Source organism: Lissotriton helveticus, chromosome 10 (genome assembly GCF_964261635.1).
Source record: "Lissotriton helveticus chromosome 10, aLisHel1.1, whole genome shotgun sequence".
In the NCBI taxonomy this organism is placed as follows: domain Eukaryota; kingdom Metazoa; phylum Chordata; class Amphibia; order Caudata; family Salamandridae; genus Lissotriton; species Lissotriton helveticus.
Window position 1 is genome coordinate 936,595,567 of NC_136071.1, and position 16,212 is coordinate 936,611,778.

General features: G+C 45.1%; 1 protein-coding gene across 2 annotated transcripts in view; it reads right to left on the reverse strand.

The window, feature by feature from the left end:
- LOC144785552 (peroxisomal carnitine O-octanoyltransferase-like) overlaps positions 1-16,212 on the reverse strand; it is a 414,661-nt gene that overhangs the window by 219,413 nt on the left and 179,036 nt on the right. For both annotated transcript variants that reach the window (XM_078664397.1, XM_078664398.1), the window contains exon 9: positions 14,619-14,720. In XM_078664397.1, coding sequence (XP_078520523.1) covers positions 14,619-14,720 — 102 coding nt within the window. The remainder of the gene's footprint in view (positions 1-14,618; positions 14,721-16,212) is intronic.

Consider the following 16,212-nt stretch of genomic DNA (forward strand, 5'->3'; position numbering starts at 1 on the left):
GAACAAACTCCGGACAGCCACGCAGCACACAAGGACGCCATCCGCAACCACCATCACCTCATCAGGGCGGCCAAGAGGACCTCCTTCAAAGACCACCTCGACAACAACGCACACAATAGCAAGCAGCTCTTCAACATCGGGAAGGAACTCTTCAACCCCAGCTCCAACACCAATGACATCCCGCTGTCGCAAGCCCTGTGTGACTCCCTCGCCACCTTCTCCCACCGCAAGATAGCAGACATCCACCACAGCTTCAACACCCAGACAGCCCCAACAGACAGCAACACAACAGACCCTCCGTGCAGCATCGACCACGACTCCCTGCTAGCCTGGGCCAGCGTGAGCATCGATGACACCATCAAGACCATTGCATACTTTCTCCTTTACTCCGACCTTATGGAAGTTCTTCATTCTGTTAAACAACACAAGCAGCTGGTATGGTCTGGTCATAAACTTTTCTTCACCCAAGATGTCTCAAAACCGACTGCTGATCGTCGCAAGGAATTTTTAGACTTAAGACCTACACTTCGCTCCATGAATGCGAGATATGGACTCATTCATCCATGCTTCTTCAAGGTCACGTACAAGGAGAGATCCTACAGCTTCGATGATCCGGCAGATCTTCGCAAGTTCATTGACACTCATAGGGCCGATAGCATGGATCATAGTGGTTCTTAATGTTTAATGTTTTTATTTGCTCTCTCTATTTGGCTGTGGCCCACTTCTCTTTACTTTTTATTAATGTGTTGTCTTTTTTTCCCCTCCTTGTTCTTTAGGTCAAGGGTTCTGGTTCCACTGGTCCCTTGTCTCCCTAGTCTCGTTGCCTCACTGTGCGTTTGTTTTTGTTATACCCAGTACGCCGCTTTCCTTCATGTTTGTCTGGTAAGTCTCCTTCATTTGTAGTAAATTGTCGGGCCTGGACACATCTTTTTTCTTCTTTGTCTCTATTTTTCCTTTGTTCACTCCTTCTTGTGTCCAAGCTCTCGCTCTCTTTTTAAGTGGTGCAGCTGCCTTCTTCTCTTGTCGCTCCCGCTCTCAATCTATTGTCTCTTTGGTGTTCACTTCATGGCTAAAGTTTCCCAACTTTTGGTCATCTTCTTTTTCCTATCTTTCCTTTCAGGAGGTGTCTCCTCCCCTTCCTTCCCTTCCTCATCCTTTTCTTTATGCCCTCGCATTACTCTCTCCCTCTCCTTATTCTTATTCTGCACTCCACTCTTATCTCCCCCTCCTCCTTTTATTGATATTATGCTGCTTTCTTATCTCTTTCTACTCTGGCACCTTGTTAGTAACTTTTCCACCCTTTTTTTCCTAATTTCTTATTGCTTCTCTCCGCTCCTTTTTTTGCTATTCATGCAGTGCTTTGCCTGTATTCCTCCTTTTCAACACACTTGTTCTCTTCTACGATTTCCTTTCCTTCCTATTACATATGTCCTTCTTTTCCTACTCTCCTTCCTCTTCTCTTCTCCATTTACTTGTTCTACCTTCTCCTTCTATATTTACTCTACTCCATCCTCATGAAAGGTTTCCGACTTATCTCCTGGAATGTTAAGGGTCTTCATAACCCGATCAAGAAACAGCGAGTTTTGTCTCACCTTGCACGTCTACAATGTCATATTGCCTTTCTACAAGAAACACATCTTTCTTCTCAAAATCTGTCAACGTTACGTAGACAATGGGTTGGTGAAGTGTTTTGCTCTCCCGCTGTCAATCATAAAAATGGTGTGGTTATTCTCTTCCATAAGTCTTTATCAGTTCAAATTCAAAAGGAAACTGCTGATTCCGATGGTAGATGGTTGTTACTTGATTGTATTGTGAATGATGTTCATTTCTCTCTTTGTAATGTTTATGGTCCGAATGGTATTGATCTCCCCTTTTGGCACGATTTCTCCTCCCTTCTTTCCTCTAATGCTAGCGAGGATATGATTGTCGGTGGGGACTGTAATCAATTGATGGACCCCTTCTTGGACCGCAAATCACAATCTCGCTACATTCCCAATAAAATGCAGAAGTTATTTCATAAATCCATCTCCTCCAGAGGCCTTATTGATTCATGGAGAATCTCACACCCCGATTCCCTGGAATTTTCTTTTTTTTCTCCCGTTCACTCTTCTCTCTCCCGTATCGATTATATTTTTTTATCCCATCATGCATTCCAATTCATGACCAACTCCATCCTTATCTCTGATCACGCCCCTGTTATTTTGGACATGGATTACCCCTCTCCCATTCCTCAGTCCTCCCGTTGGCGTTTTAATAATTCCCTCTTACTGGACACCGCTTTTCACAGAACACTTCACTCACTTATGGATGAATTTTTCACAAATAATAGACACTCCACTTCTAATTTTCATTTTCTTTGGGACGCCTTCAAAGCCACCGCTCGTGGTTGGATTATTGATTATGTATCACGCAAAAATAAGAAGGCTCTCTCTCTGGCTTCCTCTTTTCTAAACGTATCAAAGAACTCGAGCATCTCTACTACCCTTCTAACTCTCCAGATTCTCTATCTTCTCTCATCTCCGCGAAGATGCAATTTAATAAACATACTTGGGATTCAGCCTCTAATCATCTCCTCCAGTTTAATGCCAAAATTTATGGCGGTCGCAACAAGGCTGGTAGATCTTTAGCGAATTATCTTAAAATTAAGAAGCAAAAATCCAAAATAGTCTCTATTAAAGATCCACAAGGTACTATTCAGTCCTCTGATGCTAAAATTCTTGACTGCTTTGTACAATTTTACTCCTCCCTCTACACCCCTGAATCTACACCCTCGGCCGACCAACTAGACACCTTCTTTCGGTCAATCCCTGCTCCTACTACTACATCGGTCGACTTCTCCTCTCTTGATACCCCTATCTCAGATAAAGAAATTCTCACTGCTCTCTCTCTTTTGCCCAAAGATAAAACACCCGGCCCGGACGGTTTTACAGTTCGCTTTTTCCTTCATTTCAAATCGGTTCTGATCCCTTATTTACTCCAGTTAATTAATCACTTCATTAATTCCGGTGAGTCTAAAGGTTCCTTCACACAGGCTATGCTAGTTCTTCTTCCTAAAAAAGATAAGGATCCCTCCTTGTGCAAGAATTATAGACCTATTTCATTAATCAACACTGATTGTAAAATTTATGCAAAGCTTCTGGCCCTTCGTTTAAACTCCCTTGTCCCTGATCTAGTTAATATCTACCAATCTGGTTTTGTTAAGGGTAGATCCATTACAGACAATTCTAGGACTCTACTCAACATTATTCATCTTTCCGCCAAAATGGACTCTCCACTTGCCGCTATTACTCTCGATGCTGAGAAGGCATTCGACCGTGTCAATTGGGACTTTATGTTCGGTGCTTTGAGATGGCATGGTTTTAGCCCCACTTTCCTCAAATACGTTCAACTTCTTTATTCTGCCCCCTCTACCTCTCTTTGGATTAATGGGTTGCAATCCGATTATTTTCCCCTCCATAGAGGAACCAGACAAGGTTGTCCACTTTCCCCTCTCCTTTTCATCTTGGCGTTAGAACCCTTCCTAGTTAAAATTCGTCAATCCTCTTCCTATTCTGGGTTTAATTTCAAGGATGTGGAGATTAAGTTTACCGCTTACGCTGATGATATCTTGTTTTATATGTCTAATCCATCGGTTTCCCTTCCTGCTTTCTTCTCCTTATTACAAGAATACTCTTCTGTCTCTGGATACAAACTAAATATTGATAAAACAGAGGTTCTCCCCCTAAATAAATGTTGCCTTCCCCATATGTTTCATAACTCTGGTTTCCAATGGAACTCTGGCCACATTAAATGTCTTGGTGTCCTATATGCCAATTCAATCAGGGAGACTATTAAAATCAACCATTCTGACGTCCTTAAAAAACTCTCCTCTCTTATTGAACGCTGGTCCCCTCTCTTTCTCTCTTGGTGGGGTCGGCTCTCTACCATTAAAATGATGCTTCTTCCTATCGTGAACTTCTGTCTTTCTATGCTTCCAATTTCTCTTCCTCACTTCTTCTTCAAGTCTATTAATAGTCTCTTTTCCAAATTCTTGTGGAACAACCGTAAAGCTAGAGTCGCTCTGCTCCGTCTTCAACAACCTAAGCATCTTTGTGGGGTTAACTTCCCGAATCTTTCACGCTTTCACTCTGCGTTCTCCCTTAAGCAACTTTGGCCTTTTTTGTCAGACTCTTCCTCCTTGCCCAATACTGCCTGGAGTTCGCTAGAATTAGCGCAAATCTCTCCTTTCTCTTTTCTTGTTGCCTCTTATCTCACGCAGTCTCCTTCCAGGTTTTCCTCACCTATTTTCAAACATTCTAAAGCTTTATCGCTTTCCCTGTTTCGTTCGTTCTCTTCTCCTTCCTCTCTTCATTTCAACACCCCACTGTGGCATAATAAATCTCTTAAACTCCGCAATCGAGCTCTTTTTTGGAAGGAATGGATTGATAAAGGAATTCTTACTTACAATCAACTTCTTCTCAATGACTCTCTTATGTCATTTCATGAACTTCATAACTTTTTTGGTATCTCTAATAAGTATTTCTCACATTTCCATACTCTCATCCCAACATTACGCTCTGTTATCATGCAAGATGCCCCCCCTGCTGATACCTCCCAGCACCTACCCCCCCCTAACTTTCACACTCCTCACAATGCCTCTGCCATTTATAAATTACTTTCCCTTCCACCCTCATGTAGATTCAAATCAAAGCTCGAACTCTCTTGGGAACTCGACCTTGGTTGCTCTTTTTCTGAATCTACCTGGGATTCTATTTGGTCCAAATTGCATTACACCTCCCGCTCTGCTAGCACCACACAGACTTTATTTTATTTTTATAACAAGCTATTTTATACCCCCTGTGACCTTTTTAAATTTAAACTTCTAGTTTCCAAAAGGTGTTGATCTTGCTCCTGTATAACTAGTGATTTAAAACACATGTTCTTTTTATGTCCCAGAGTACAACTTATGTGGTCTCGTATCTGGATTACTCTCAACAAAGTTTTATCTACCAATGCTCCTTTTGATATTTCCACTGTATTTTTGGGTGGTTTAGCTTCTATTTGGGATGTTCCCCCTCTTACTCGTAAGTTTATTGATTTATGTATTGCTATTGCTTTTCAAATTATTACTGCTAATTGGAAAGACACCAAGAATGTCTGTTATAATGCTTGGTGGAATTTACTTTGTCACCACCATAGGTTGGATCGTGCATGTGCCTCCACTACCTCTCTTTTGATTTAACGTGATTTATTATGGTCCCCTTTAACAGATTTTCTCTCTAAATGTGCCCCATAATTTATTCATTTTATTGATGCTAATCTCCCTACTTTGTTTTTTCTTTCTAAATATGCATTTGCATTGTTTTTGCCAGTTCATTGCATTGTTTCATTATGTACTTCATCTCCCTTTTCTCTCCCTCCCTCCCCCTCTTCTTCTCCCTCTTTCTTTCTTCTTCTCCCTCCCCCCAAAATCTCAAAAGTTATAAAAGCATTTTCTCTCAGTATAATCTTAACCTCTTATGGGGTTTTTCTGTCTTTTGATTGCTAGGTTTATTTATCTTAATTCTTATTTTGTACTTCAATTTTTGCTCTTGTAATGATGTTTTACTTTGTCTTTATTATTCAATAAAGCGTTTCAAACTTAAAAAAAAGACCATGCGCACAATCCACTCCGGCTCTCCGTCAGACCCATTCCTGCACCACGTCTTCAACAGAGCAAGCAGCTCCATCGCACCCCACCTGCGCAATGTCATCAGTCCCTTCCTCGAGACCGTGACCTTTCCAGAGATCTGGAAACACACCGAGATCAACGCCCTACTCAAAAAACCTAAGGCAGACCCAAGAGACCTCAACAACTTCCAGCCCATCTCTCTGATCCCCTTCCCGGCCAAGGTCATCGAGAAAAGCATCAACAGACAGCTAACCCGATACCTCGAAGAAAACAGAATCCTGGACCCTTCCCAGTCAGGGTTCTGCAGGAACCACAGCACCGAGACTGCCCTCATCGCCGCCACCGATGACATCAGGACCCTGCTGGACAACGGCAAAACCGCAGCACTCATCCTCCTAGACCTCTCTGCCGCCTTCGACACCGTCTGCCACCGCACACTACACGCATGCCTCCACGCCGCAGGGATCTGAGACAAGGCTCTGGATTGGACCACCTCCTTCCTCTCCAGCAGAACCCAGACCGTCCGCCTCCCCCAATTCTGTTTCAAAGCCTCCGAGATCATCTGTGGCGTACCCCAGGGATCCTCCCTCAATCCGAAGTTGTTTAACATTTACATGGCCCTGCTCGCACACGTAGCCTGACAGCACAACCTCAACATAATCTCTTACGCAGACGACACTCAGCTGATCCTCTCCCTCACCAAGGACCCCATCACCGGCAAAGCCAACCTCCACGAAGAAATGAAGGCCGTCGCCAACTGGATGAAGACCAGCCGTTTGAAGCTGAACTCGGACAAGATGGAGGTCCTCATCCACAGCTCCAACCCTTCAGCCTGGGACGACTCCTGGTGGCCGATGGCACTGGGGGCAGCCCTGACACCCACCGACCACGCACGCAACCTGGGAATCATCCTCTACTCAATGCTCTCAATGACCAAGCAAGTCAACGCCGTCTCCTCCTCCTGCTTCAACACCCTATGCATGCTCCGCAAGATCTACAGATGGATTCGACAGATACAAGAAAGACAGTCACCCAGGCCCTTGTCAGCAGCAGACTCGACTATGGAAACGCCCTCTACGCGGGAGCCTCGACCAAGCTCATCAAACGACTACAACGCATCCAAAACGCCTCCGTGCGACTGATCCTCGACGTACCACGCCACGGCCGCATCACCTCCACCTGAGAAACCGGCACTGGCTCCCCGTCGACAAGAGGATATCCTTCAAGCTCCTAACCCACGCACACAAGGCACTCCACAAGACTGGCCCAGCCTACCTCAACAGACGGCTCTCCAATCTACATCCCCAACCGCCAACTACGCTCAGCCAACCTCTCACTCGCCACCGTCCGCGCATCCGAAGAAAAACCACCACCAAGACATGGAACACCCTCCCACTGAGCCTACGACAGACCCAACACCTGCTGACCTTCAGGAGGATACTCAAGACCTGGTTGTTTGATCAGTAGCGGCCCACCCCCCAGCGCCTTGAGACCCTCGCGGGTATGTTGTGCGCTTTACAAATGATTGGTTGATTGATTGATTGGTACTACATGGTGGTGGTGTTGTTCGTAAACACCTGTACTACTCTTCCTTTGACAGAAGGAAGGAATACTTTCAGTGCAAGACGAATTGCCCAGAGCTCCAGAAGGTTGATGTGGAGCCCGGACACCGCCGGAAACCAGAGGCCTCTGATCTCTGCCTCTCCCATGTGGCCGCCCCATCCCAGGAGTGACGCATCTGTCAACACTGTGAAGTCTGGTTGGGGAAGGGAGGGGGATCTGCTGTTGACCCAATCCTGGTTCGTTAGCCACCATTGCAAGTGGTGTGCAGTGCCCTCCAAGATCTGGATGCAATCAGAAAGATTCCCCTGATGCTGTGCCCATTGTAACTTCAGGTTCCACTGCAGAGCCCGCATATGCCACCTGGCATGATCCACCAGCAGGATGCAGGAGGTCAAGAGGCCCAGCAGCCGCAGGGTCATTCTGACTGAAACCCAGGATAGAGGCTGAAAGATCAGAATCATAGCCCGAATATCCCAGACTCGCTGTTCGGAAGGATAAGCCCGAAGCTGCGTTGTATCCAGCACTGCTCTGATGAAAAGGAGCTTCTGAGAGGGGATCAGGTGTGACTTCGGCACGTTGATAGTGAACGCCAGTGAATGCAGGAGGTCCACTGTAGTCTGGAGGTGGGAGACAACAGCTGGGGAGAGCCCGCCTCTAACAGTCAGTTGTCTAGATAGGGGAAGACTGGAACCCCTGATCTGTGCAGATGAGCTGCAACCACCGCCATTACTTTTGTGAACACCCGAGGGATGCTGGCAAGGACAAAGGGGAGCATGATAAACTGAAAATGCTCATGGCCTATCGTGAACCGTAGGTAACGCCTGTGGGCTGGCAGGACAGGGATGTGGAAATAGGCGTTCTGCAAGTCCAACGCTACCATCCAGTCTCCAGGGTCAATAGCAGACAGAACCTGATCCAATGTCAACATCTTGAACTTCTCTGTACGGAGGAAGCAGTTGATGTCCCTGAGATCTAAGATAGGACGCAGCCCTTTGTCCTTCTTGGGTACCAGAAAGTAGTGGGCGTAGCAACCACGGCCTACTTCTGGCACAGGGACGAGCTTGATGGCTCCCTTGGCCAAGAGAGCCATAACTTCTTGGTGGAGAAGGGCCAAGCAATCCTCCAACATGCGATGGAGTGTAGGTGGCATGGATGGAGGGGTAGTGTCAAAGGGGAGCGAGTAGCCCCTTTGGACTATCTGCAAAACCCACCTGTCCGATATGATGTTCTGCCAGTGGGGGAGGTGATGACTAATCCTGCCGCCCACTGGCAATTGGTGGCCCTGGTGGGTCAGACTAGGAAGGTTTGGAGGCTGCTGCAGAGGGTGCACTGGTGGACTGGCACACCCACTGGCCCTCTGACCCACGACGCTGGGTCCCACGTCCCCAGACGAGCAGAGGCTGAACAGTTTGTGCAGGCCTGTGGCTCTGGGCGGAACGTGGTGGGGCACCCCTTCCGTAGCCATGAAAGGAGGCGAAAAGCAGACTGCTCTGGACGAGAGGTGGTAGCGAGGCCCAAGGATCTGGCCTTAGCCCTAGAATCCTTAAAGCGCTCTAGCGCGTTGTCCCCTTTGTCGCCAAACAAGCGACGGCCATCAAAGAGCATGTCCAAAAGAGTTGATTGGACATCGCCCGGAAAGCTGGTGGACCTCAGCCTGACATAACGTCTCAGGGCTACTGACATTGAAATTGTTCTGCCTAGAGAGTCGCCAGTGTTCAGCCCACACCTAATGGCAAACTTTGCTGCATCTCTGCCCTCAGCCACTGCACAGGAGAGTGTGGCCCGGGCCTCCTCCGGACACTTTGGCAGCACCTGCACAACCGTGTTCCACACAGTGTGAGTGTAACCGCCCAAAAGACATGCGGTGTTCACCACAGCAGTCTCAAGCTGGCGGAAGAAAACATCTTCTTCCCAAGATGATCCAGCTTTTTGGATTCCCTATCTGGGGGAGCAGTAGGGAATGAGCCCTAAGAAGTAGAGGCTTGGACCACCAAGCTCTCAGGGGTAGGGTGTTGGGAGAGGAAAATGGGGTTGCCAGGGGCTGGGCAGTGGTGTCGGGCAATCATCCTATCCACATGAGCCCCTGTGCTGGGCTTGATATGATGCACCCTCCCCCGTTACCATGGTAGTGGGAGGAAGCATACCAAGGTATGGTGAGGTGTCAAGACCACTGGCATCACCCAACTCCTCTCTCCAGTCCGGTTCACTCAACTGGTCTGCTACAGCATCAACAGACCCCTTCCAGTCCTCCTCATCCTCATCTGGTTTGCACTCAGGGCAAAAGGGAATGCCAGGATACAAACGGGGAACCAAAGGAACCGGTCGGCGTCGGTCATCGTCTGTCCGGCTCAGGGTGTTGGCCGGCGTCGACGCTGGTTGGGGACACAATGAGCATCAGAGGGGCGGTGGTGGATGTGACGCCGGAGGAGGTCGAATGAAGGGCTTTGTAAAAACTATAAAGTTGTGTAGGATTTGATCTGGCTCCCGGAAAAGAAGGGAAGCTCAGACCCGATCCAGCAGGCTTCGCAGGCGGAGCCGCAGGACCACCAGCATCCGCAACCCGCATTGTGTTGGCTGACGGATGGGGAGAACGCGAAGAGCGAGGATGCTTCTCAGTCTTTTTTTTGTGCTTCAATTTACCCGAAGACAAAGACTTCGACGATGAGTGGTGGTGATGCCTCCCTCTCAGCCCGAACCTCGAGCAGTGTGGAGCAGACTGCTGGGCCTCGAGAAGCTTTTGGGACCGCTCCGCAAAGACTTCGGGTTCATGAATCAGCAGTGGGAGCACGACTTCGGGACGTGGTAGCGCTCCGGACACCCGAGGCACACAAGTTGTGGGTCCGTAATGGACATCAATTTCTGACAGGAGTCACAAGCCTTGAAGCCGGTCCGACGTGATGTCCCTATGTGCACCAGGAGTCAAGACGACTCGAAAGAAGTCGACAAAAGTCAAAAAATAATTGGTCAAAAAGTGACAAGAGGTACCGCTCTCTCCGAATCTGTGCTGGCTGAACCAAAAAAAGAAACAACTGACGGCGGCGCGCGAGGGCAGGGTCTAAGTAGAGACCGCGATGTCATCCTGGCAATCACGGCGATGAACGCGGAGTCGACCAACGCCACCTACCGACGCGCAGGGATACTACTGCTAGGAAAAACTCTCCAGATCCTGTCTGACGCCTGGTGGCATTTCTAAGGTAAGGAATCTATAACTAATAGTCTCTTTCAGATATGACTGGCAGTGGGCAACTAGCCAACTGACAAAGGATGTGAATATAAACTGAAGCCCCCCTTTCTGAATGTGGAGCTGAGTTCTGCACATAGCCTCAAGAATTAAGGTTAAGGCATTGCTAAAATGCTGTTTATGTGTACTTTTTAAATATCATACTTTGGATTTTTTCACAGTGTATGCTAGTCCTAGGGATGTGCGAACACTTTACAGAAAGAAGAAAACAAGCATTTAAAGTTAGGTAACAACCAGCCCTAAATGAGGAAAATAGCAGTGATATACAAGTTCATATGGACAAGACCCACACAAATGGCCACGTTTTGACTCTACCAGGTGAGAACATTGACTCCATATGCCCATGCTTCTACTTAATTTGTTGGATCCCCCTAGCTTGCCAAGTCGCACTACTCACTAGACTCTGACTAGATTGGCATTGATCAAAGGGCTACCATCACTATCAGTGACCTAGGTAACAAATTCTCCCTGACCCTATCATGCTTTCCAGCAGTTCATGCTTTTGCTACCTTGCTTGTTACATGGATACAGAGCTCGTCCACATTCCTGTACGAATTTGTGGATGTCCTTTTTATATGTGTGCAAATAATTTCTTCCACTTTTCAGATAACTGTCTGTTTCCCCTTAGTACCAAGAACAATCCCTCATAGATATGGAATTATATGCTCTGTTCTATTACTACTTTTGGTTCATGCAGTATCCAATTTTAACGTCAGTGTGAGAACCTCAATATCTCTTGAACACAGACAGTGAGGAACTTGATTGTAATAAACCACAGTCTTACTGCATTTCCCTATAAACTGCATTTGTAGTATTGTGTGTTCTCATAATTTGTATACAGATTTCCATCAGTTAATTACAAGAAGAAACATAAGATTTATACATTTTTACATAAGGATCATGATTCTTATTTTTCTCAAACAGTACTGTAATCAGAGTAATCACAAAAAGAATATTTTGATTGTAACTTGGGAACACAGTGTCCTTGCTTCTAAATTCTTTGTTACATTTTCTTTGTTTACTTTGTACTGAAGATTCTTATAGCTTGGTTCTAGTTTTTAATTTGTACATATTGCTTGTTTGGCACAGAAAGCAATGTTGGAAAATCCCACATTTCACAGCAAAGGATGATATACTTAAAGATCTCTTCCCTAAAAGACATGGAACTAATGAACAAGACTCTAAAAATGGCTCTACAATGGTTAACCACCAACCAGCTGAAGTTGAACGCTCACAAAACAGAGTTCCTACTAATCTCACCAGCTAGGAGCCATACTGAAATAAAGGAATGGACGAAAGTGGTGACTGCGCTAAACTGCACCCCAACACTAATCAAGTCAGCTAAATCGCTAGGAATCACTCTGGACGAGAATCTGGACATGAAAGCCCACATCAACTCAATGGCTAAAAATGCTCGATTCCACCTGAACTACTTAAGAAAACTGAAACCATTCATCTCAGAAGCGGATCTCAAATTAGCAATCCAATCCTTAGTTATCTCGAGGATTGAATATGGCTGCACCACCTTAGCGGGACTACCAAAAATGTCCACAGCGCCATTGAAAGCATGCCTAAACGCTGCGGCAAGAATTATCACCGGATCAAGAAAATACGATCATATATCGCCACACTTGAAAGCTTTAAGCTGGCTACCCTATGAAGCGAGAATCCAAATGAAGATAGCATGTATCACCCATAAAGCGCTACACCACAACACCCCAAGATACCTAGCGAAGAAAATCCAGCTATCGGGAGGTAATCGACCAGCGAGGAGTACTGAGGAACTGCTACTACGGCCAGCCTTTTTCCACAAGAAAAAAACCTATGACAGAGCGTTCTCAGGAGCTGCCCCCAGAATATGGAACTCACTCCCTCCTAACATCAGGAAGATCCAAAATGTGGCATCATTTAAGCGAGAAGTGAAGAGCTTTCTGTTTAAGAAATACACTACCTAGAATAAAACATTCACGATCTGATAATGACCTAACTGTCATACTTGCTTATACATTTTTACTTAAGATAGAAGTATACCCACCATTGACTATCAACGCTAACTGCACACGGGATATTGTATATTTATCATCTACCTCATATTTGTTGTCCGTATAACTGTCTGATATATATGTCTTTCTCCTACGCCTTCTATGTTAAGCGCTCTGATAACCACGGGTCTTGTTCGCGCTATACAAAACTTTATAATAAATAAATAATAAATATTTCAGAGATAAGACATAATTCCTGGGAAAAATGGATTTTTATGCAAGACTGCTTAATTATGCCATCATTCATATAAAATACAGGTTTGAACCTAATGGACGACTGTGTCTCACACTGCATTTCTTCAATCCAACATATTTGTTTGCAAGAATAATAGTGCATTTAGATATTAACAGACCTATTTCACTCCACAGATATCCCCCACTGCTATTGTTCAATTTGAATTATTTTCATGAAAGTAAAAAGTGAAAAAGGCTTACATTTCTAACTGAAATCAGGGCTTAATGACAGCTGAACTAAGCTTCACCTTCAAAAATCTCATAACGTAAACAGAAACACTTTTTTAAACAAAGCAAATGTGTTGTTATTGCTCACCAATTTCTTACCTGCATAATGAAAATGTTATCTCCTGATCTCCTGTTTACTACAGAAAATCCATCAGTCCAGTATTTCAAATATGGTTTTATTTCAGCCTTCCATTGTTTGAGTTGCGCCCCTACGGCAGCAGAGGGTTTGGGGAGGGTGAACGTGCTAAATTATCTCTGATTTTAGAGGAGTATTTGGGGAAAGTGGAACTTTCACAAAATATTGCAGGGAACTTATTTATTTTGGGGAAAGACAAACAAATTCCCAAATATTATAAGAAATGGATGAAAAGTAGAAATTTTGCATTGCGGAAAATGCTGTCCTGAGGAACAAAAACATTTTAATTGCACCGAAATAAACTCCTACTGTTAAAAAAATTCATAACTGCTATTATCGCTTTTTGTTGCCATCTAGGTGCTCAGGTAACATTTACAAAACACTAGTTTGCAAGGCCATCCATGAAATTAAATTGTCAGCAATTTCACAGACCCTCTATTAAGTGTGAGGGAAAGCATCACTCGAAGTCACCAGCCCACTTGCGTAGGTCAGTGGCTGTCTGCACACAAACATGTAGGAGCATTGCAAGTTTCTGTCCACCGCTGTATGGAGTGCATGTACTAGCGCCAGTATAAATGTAGTGCTTGGGGACTGCGCCTATATTTTAGTCTTGGCTCAGGCCTCCATTTAGTATACCTATTGTGGGTGACGGGTGTTTGCTGGCACAATTAACTACTTTCCACCCCTTGTGTAATACACGTCCAAGACTCTTACAATTAATATTTTTTTAATTAAATTAATTCAAATGACAACAATAAAAATACTTTTTCATTGTGCCTGTCTGTAAACGAATGTTTTTTTTAAATTCAAAACTCAAATGTATTTTTAGCATCTGCATTTGCATTTGCTTAATGAACCATGTCCGCACCTCCACAGAATCTATTTTCTGCAGGAATAACAGAGTATTGAAATCTTTTGGCTACACTACAACCTGAATGGGAGCTGTGAGTAAGGATTTTAAGTCTATATTGTATGAAAGATATGCCTGTATGTGGATGCAAGAAAAAAGAAATGCTTTAAAAAATGGTAAAAACTGCAATACCCTAAGGATCAGGATAAATCAAGATATTTTGGACTGTCATCGAACAGGATAACGTCTGTTATTTTACATTGTGAAGACTACACTGGACTGCATTAATGATGGTTTAATTTAGATGTGACATGCTATTTATTTGCCATATATACCATGTGATAGGTATCTCAACGCCTACCAAAGCAGAACATCTTGAATTCTAACAATACTGGCTGAAAGGGGTCAAGAAATCAATTTAAGAGGGGACAACATAAATAGCAGCTTCAGATCAGAATTGAAGAACATTGTAGGAAAATATAATGTATATTTCTATTTGTATCTACAGGACAAATTTAGATATCCGGTAGTTTGCTAGAAACTTTGGCTCCATACATTGAAAAAAGGTATTGAAATCTACTCGTGTTGCGTTGCATCAATTTTGGCCGTGCCAATTCAAAAGTGTGCTCCATTGAGCTAGAACTGGGTTTAAAAGTCAAATCGTAGTCACTTACGTCAGAGTTTGAACCAAAGGTACCATTGGCAAATGTTAAACAATTGTAGGATTTATCGCCCCAACGTATTGTTGGATCACCTGCCAGTAGAGCCAAGGATATCTGAAGGAAAACAATGACACATATTTCAAAAGTATGCCTCAAATTTATCATGTTTTAGGCACTTTTGCAACAGAGACAAGCAAACTTAAAGGTGACTGACAAACAACATCTGAGCTGCATGACAGTGGCCTAAAGGAACACAAAAACACTTAATAAATCAATGTTGAGCAAGTGTTTTTAATTTTACAGAGTCACACTCCACTAAATACGGAACATAAAATTGTTAATGTACACAATGAAACCCAGACCTATCTAGCTCCTCCTGAACAAGAAATATGTGCTAGTGTGCTAGCGGGATTCTCATTGTTAAATAATGTAAAGCTAGCCCCTTCCTATGGTGTCTGAAATGGAGGTCTGATGTAAAACCACTACCGTTGAGAGTCAACAATGTAAAATCCGTTTCAATTGTATTTGCCAGGGTTCACAAGGTTTAAACCCTACCAAATAGGGAACTCTGAAAAAGATGGCTGCGCACTGGGTTTCTCGAGCATGATGCTCTGACCTCGACTGATTGGCCTGGCCCCATACAAGACCCAAGGCGGATATATGTTGCTGTGGCCTAACATGTTATGCTGAGAAGAAGTGCCTGGCTGTTCTGACAGGGTCCAGTCAGCCCACTGAACCCGCTGAGCTCGCTTATCGCAGATAATGGCATGGGATAGCATTGCGCACAGTGGGCCCGCAAGCGGGGGAAAGTCCAGAGGACAAGTGAGCATCACCAGCGTTGCAGTTGCCAGGTGAGGAGAGCATGCCCGGGGACCAATGGAGAGTGAGCATGGCCCCCAAACTCAGCTGAGTTTCTTCAGGCAAGGGGTTTAGGTAGGGTCTAGCCCTCATAGAGATTTAGCCAGGTGTGCAGGGAGAAAGAAGACCATGCCTTCCGGCCTACACACACTTTGAGCCACAAACCTGGTCGTTCCACACATGAGTGCCCGGCATACCATGTAAATGGCACCCGAGGGAGAGGGTGGAATCTGGGACACTGCAGTCCTCACTGGGGGGGTGAACATAGGGAGCAGTGAGAGCCAAGCCTGTATAGTGCGTATGGTGCCAGCGTATAGTGCCAGCAACATGGGATAGATGCAAGGACAAAGGTGAGGGAACCTGATTCGAGATAACCTAACACTGGCAGAGTAGCTGTCCTTCTGAATATCAGGGAGACTCGGTCACAGTTCTGGGCTCCACTTGGTACCCCATGTTGCCTTTCGATGTGTCCTTCTGAGGATTCGAAAAAGTGCTTCACCCAACCATGACCCTCAGCAGCTGCTTAGCAAACTCAAGGGCCCTCTAAGGCGCCACTACCACTTTGATAATGTTTTTAACTGCTGGGCTGCATTGCTCCCAGATCCTGTCTTGACATATTCACATCAGTGAAGTCGAAAAACATAGGGTCCATAGAGACCTACTGTCATGACCCGAGGTAAAGGGGGGGGGTGAGGCATCCAAAGGAAAGACTCTCATGTGTTATGTTGTATGCGGATAGGGTTTATTA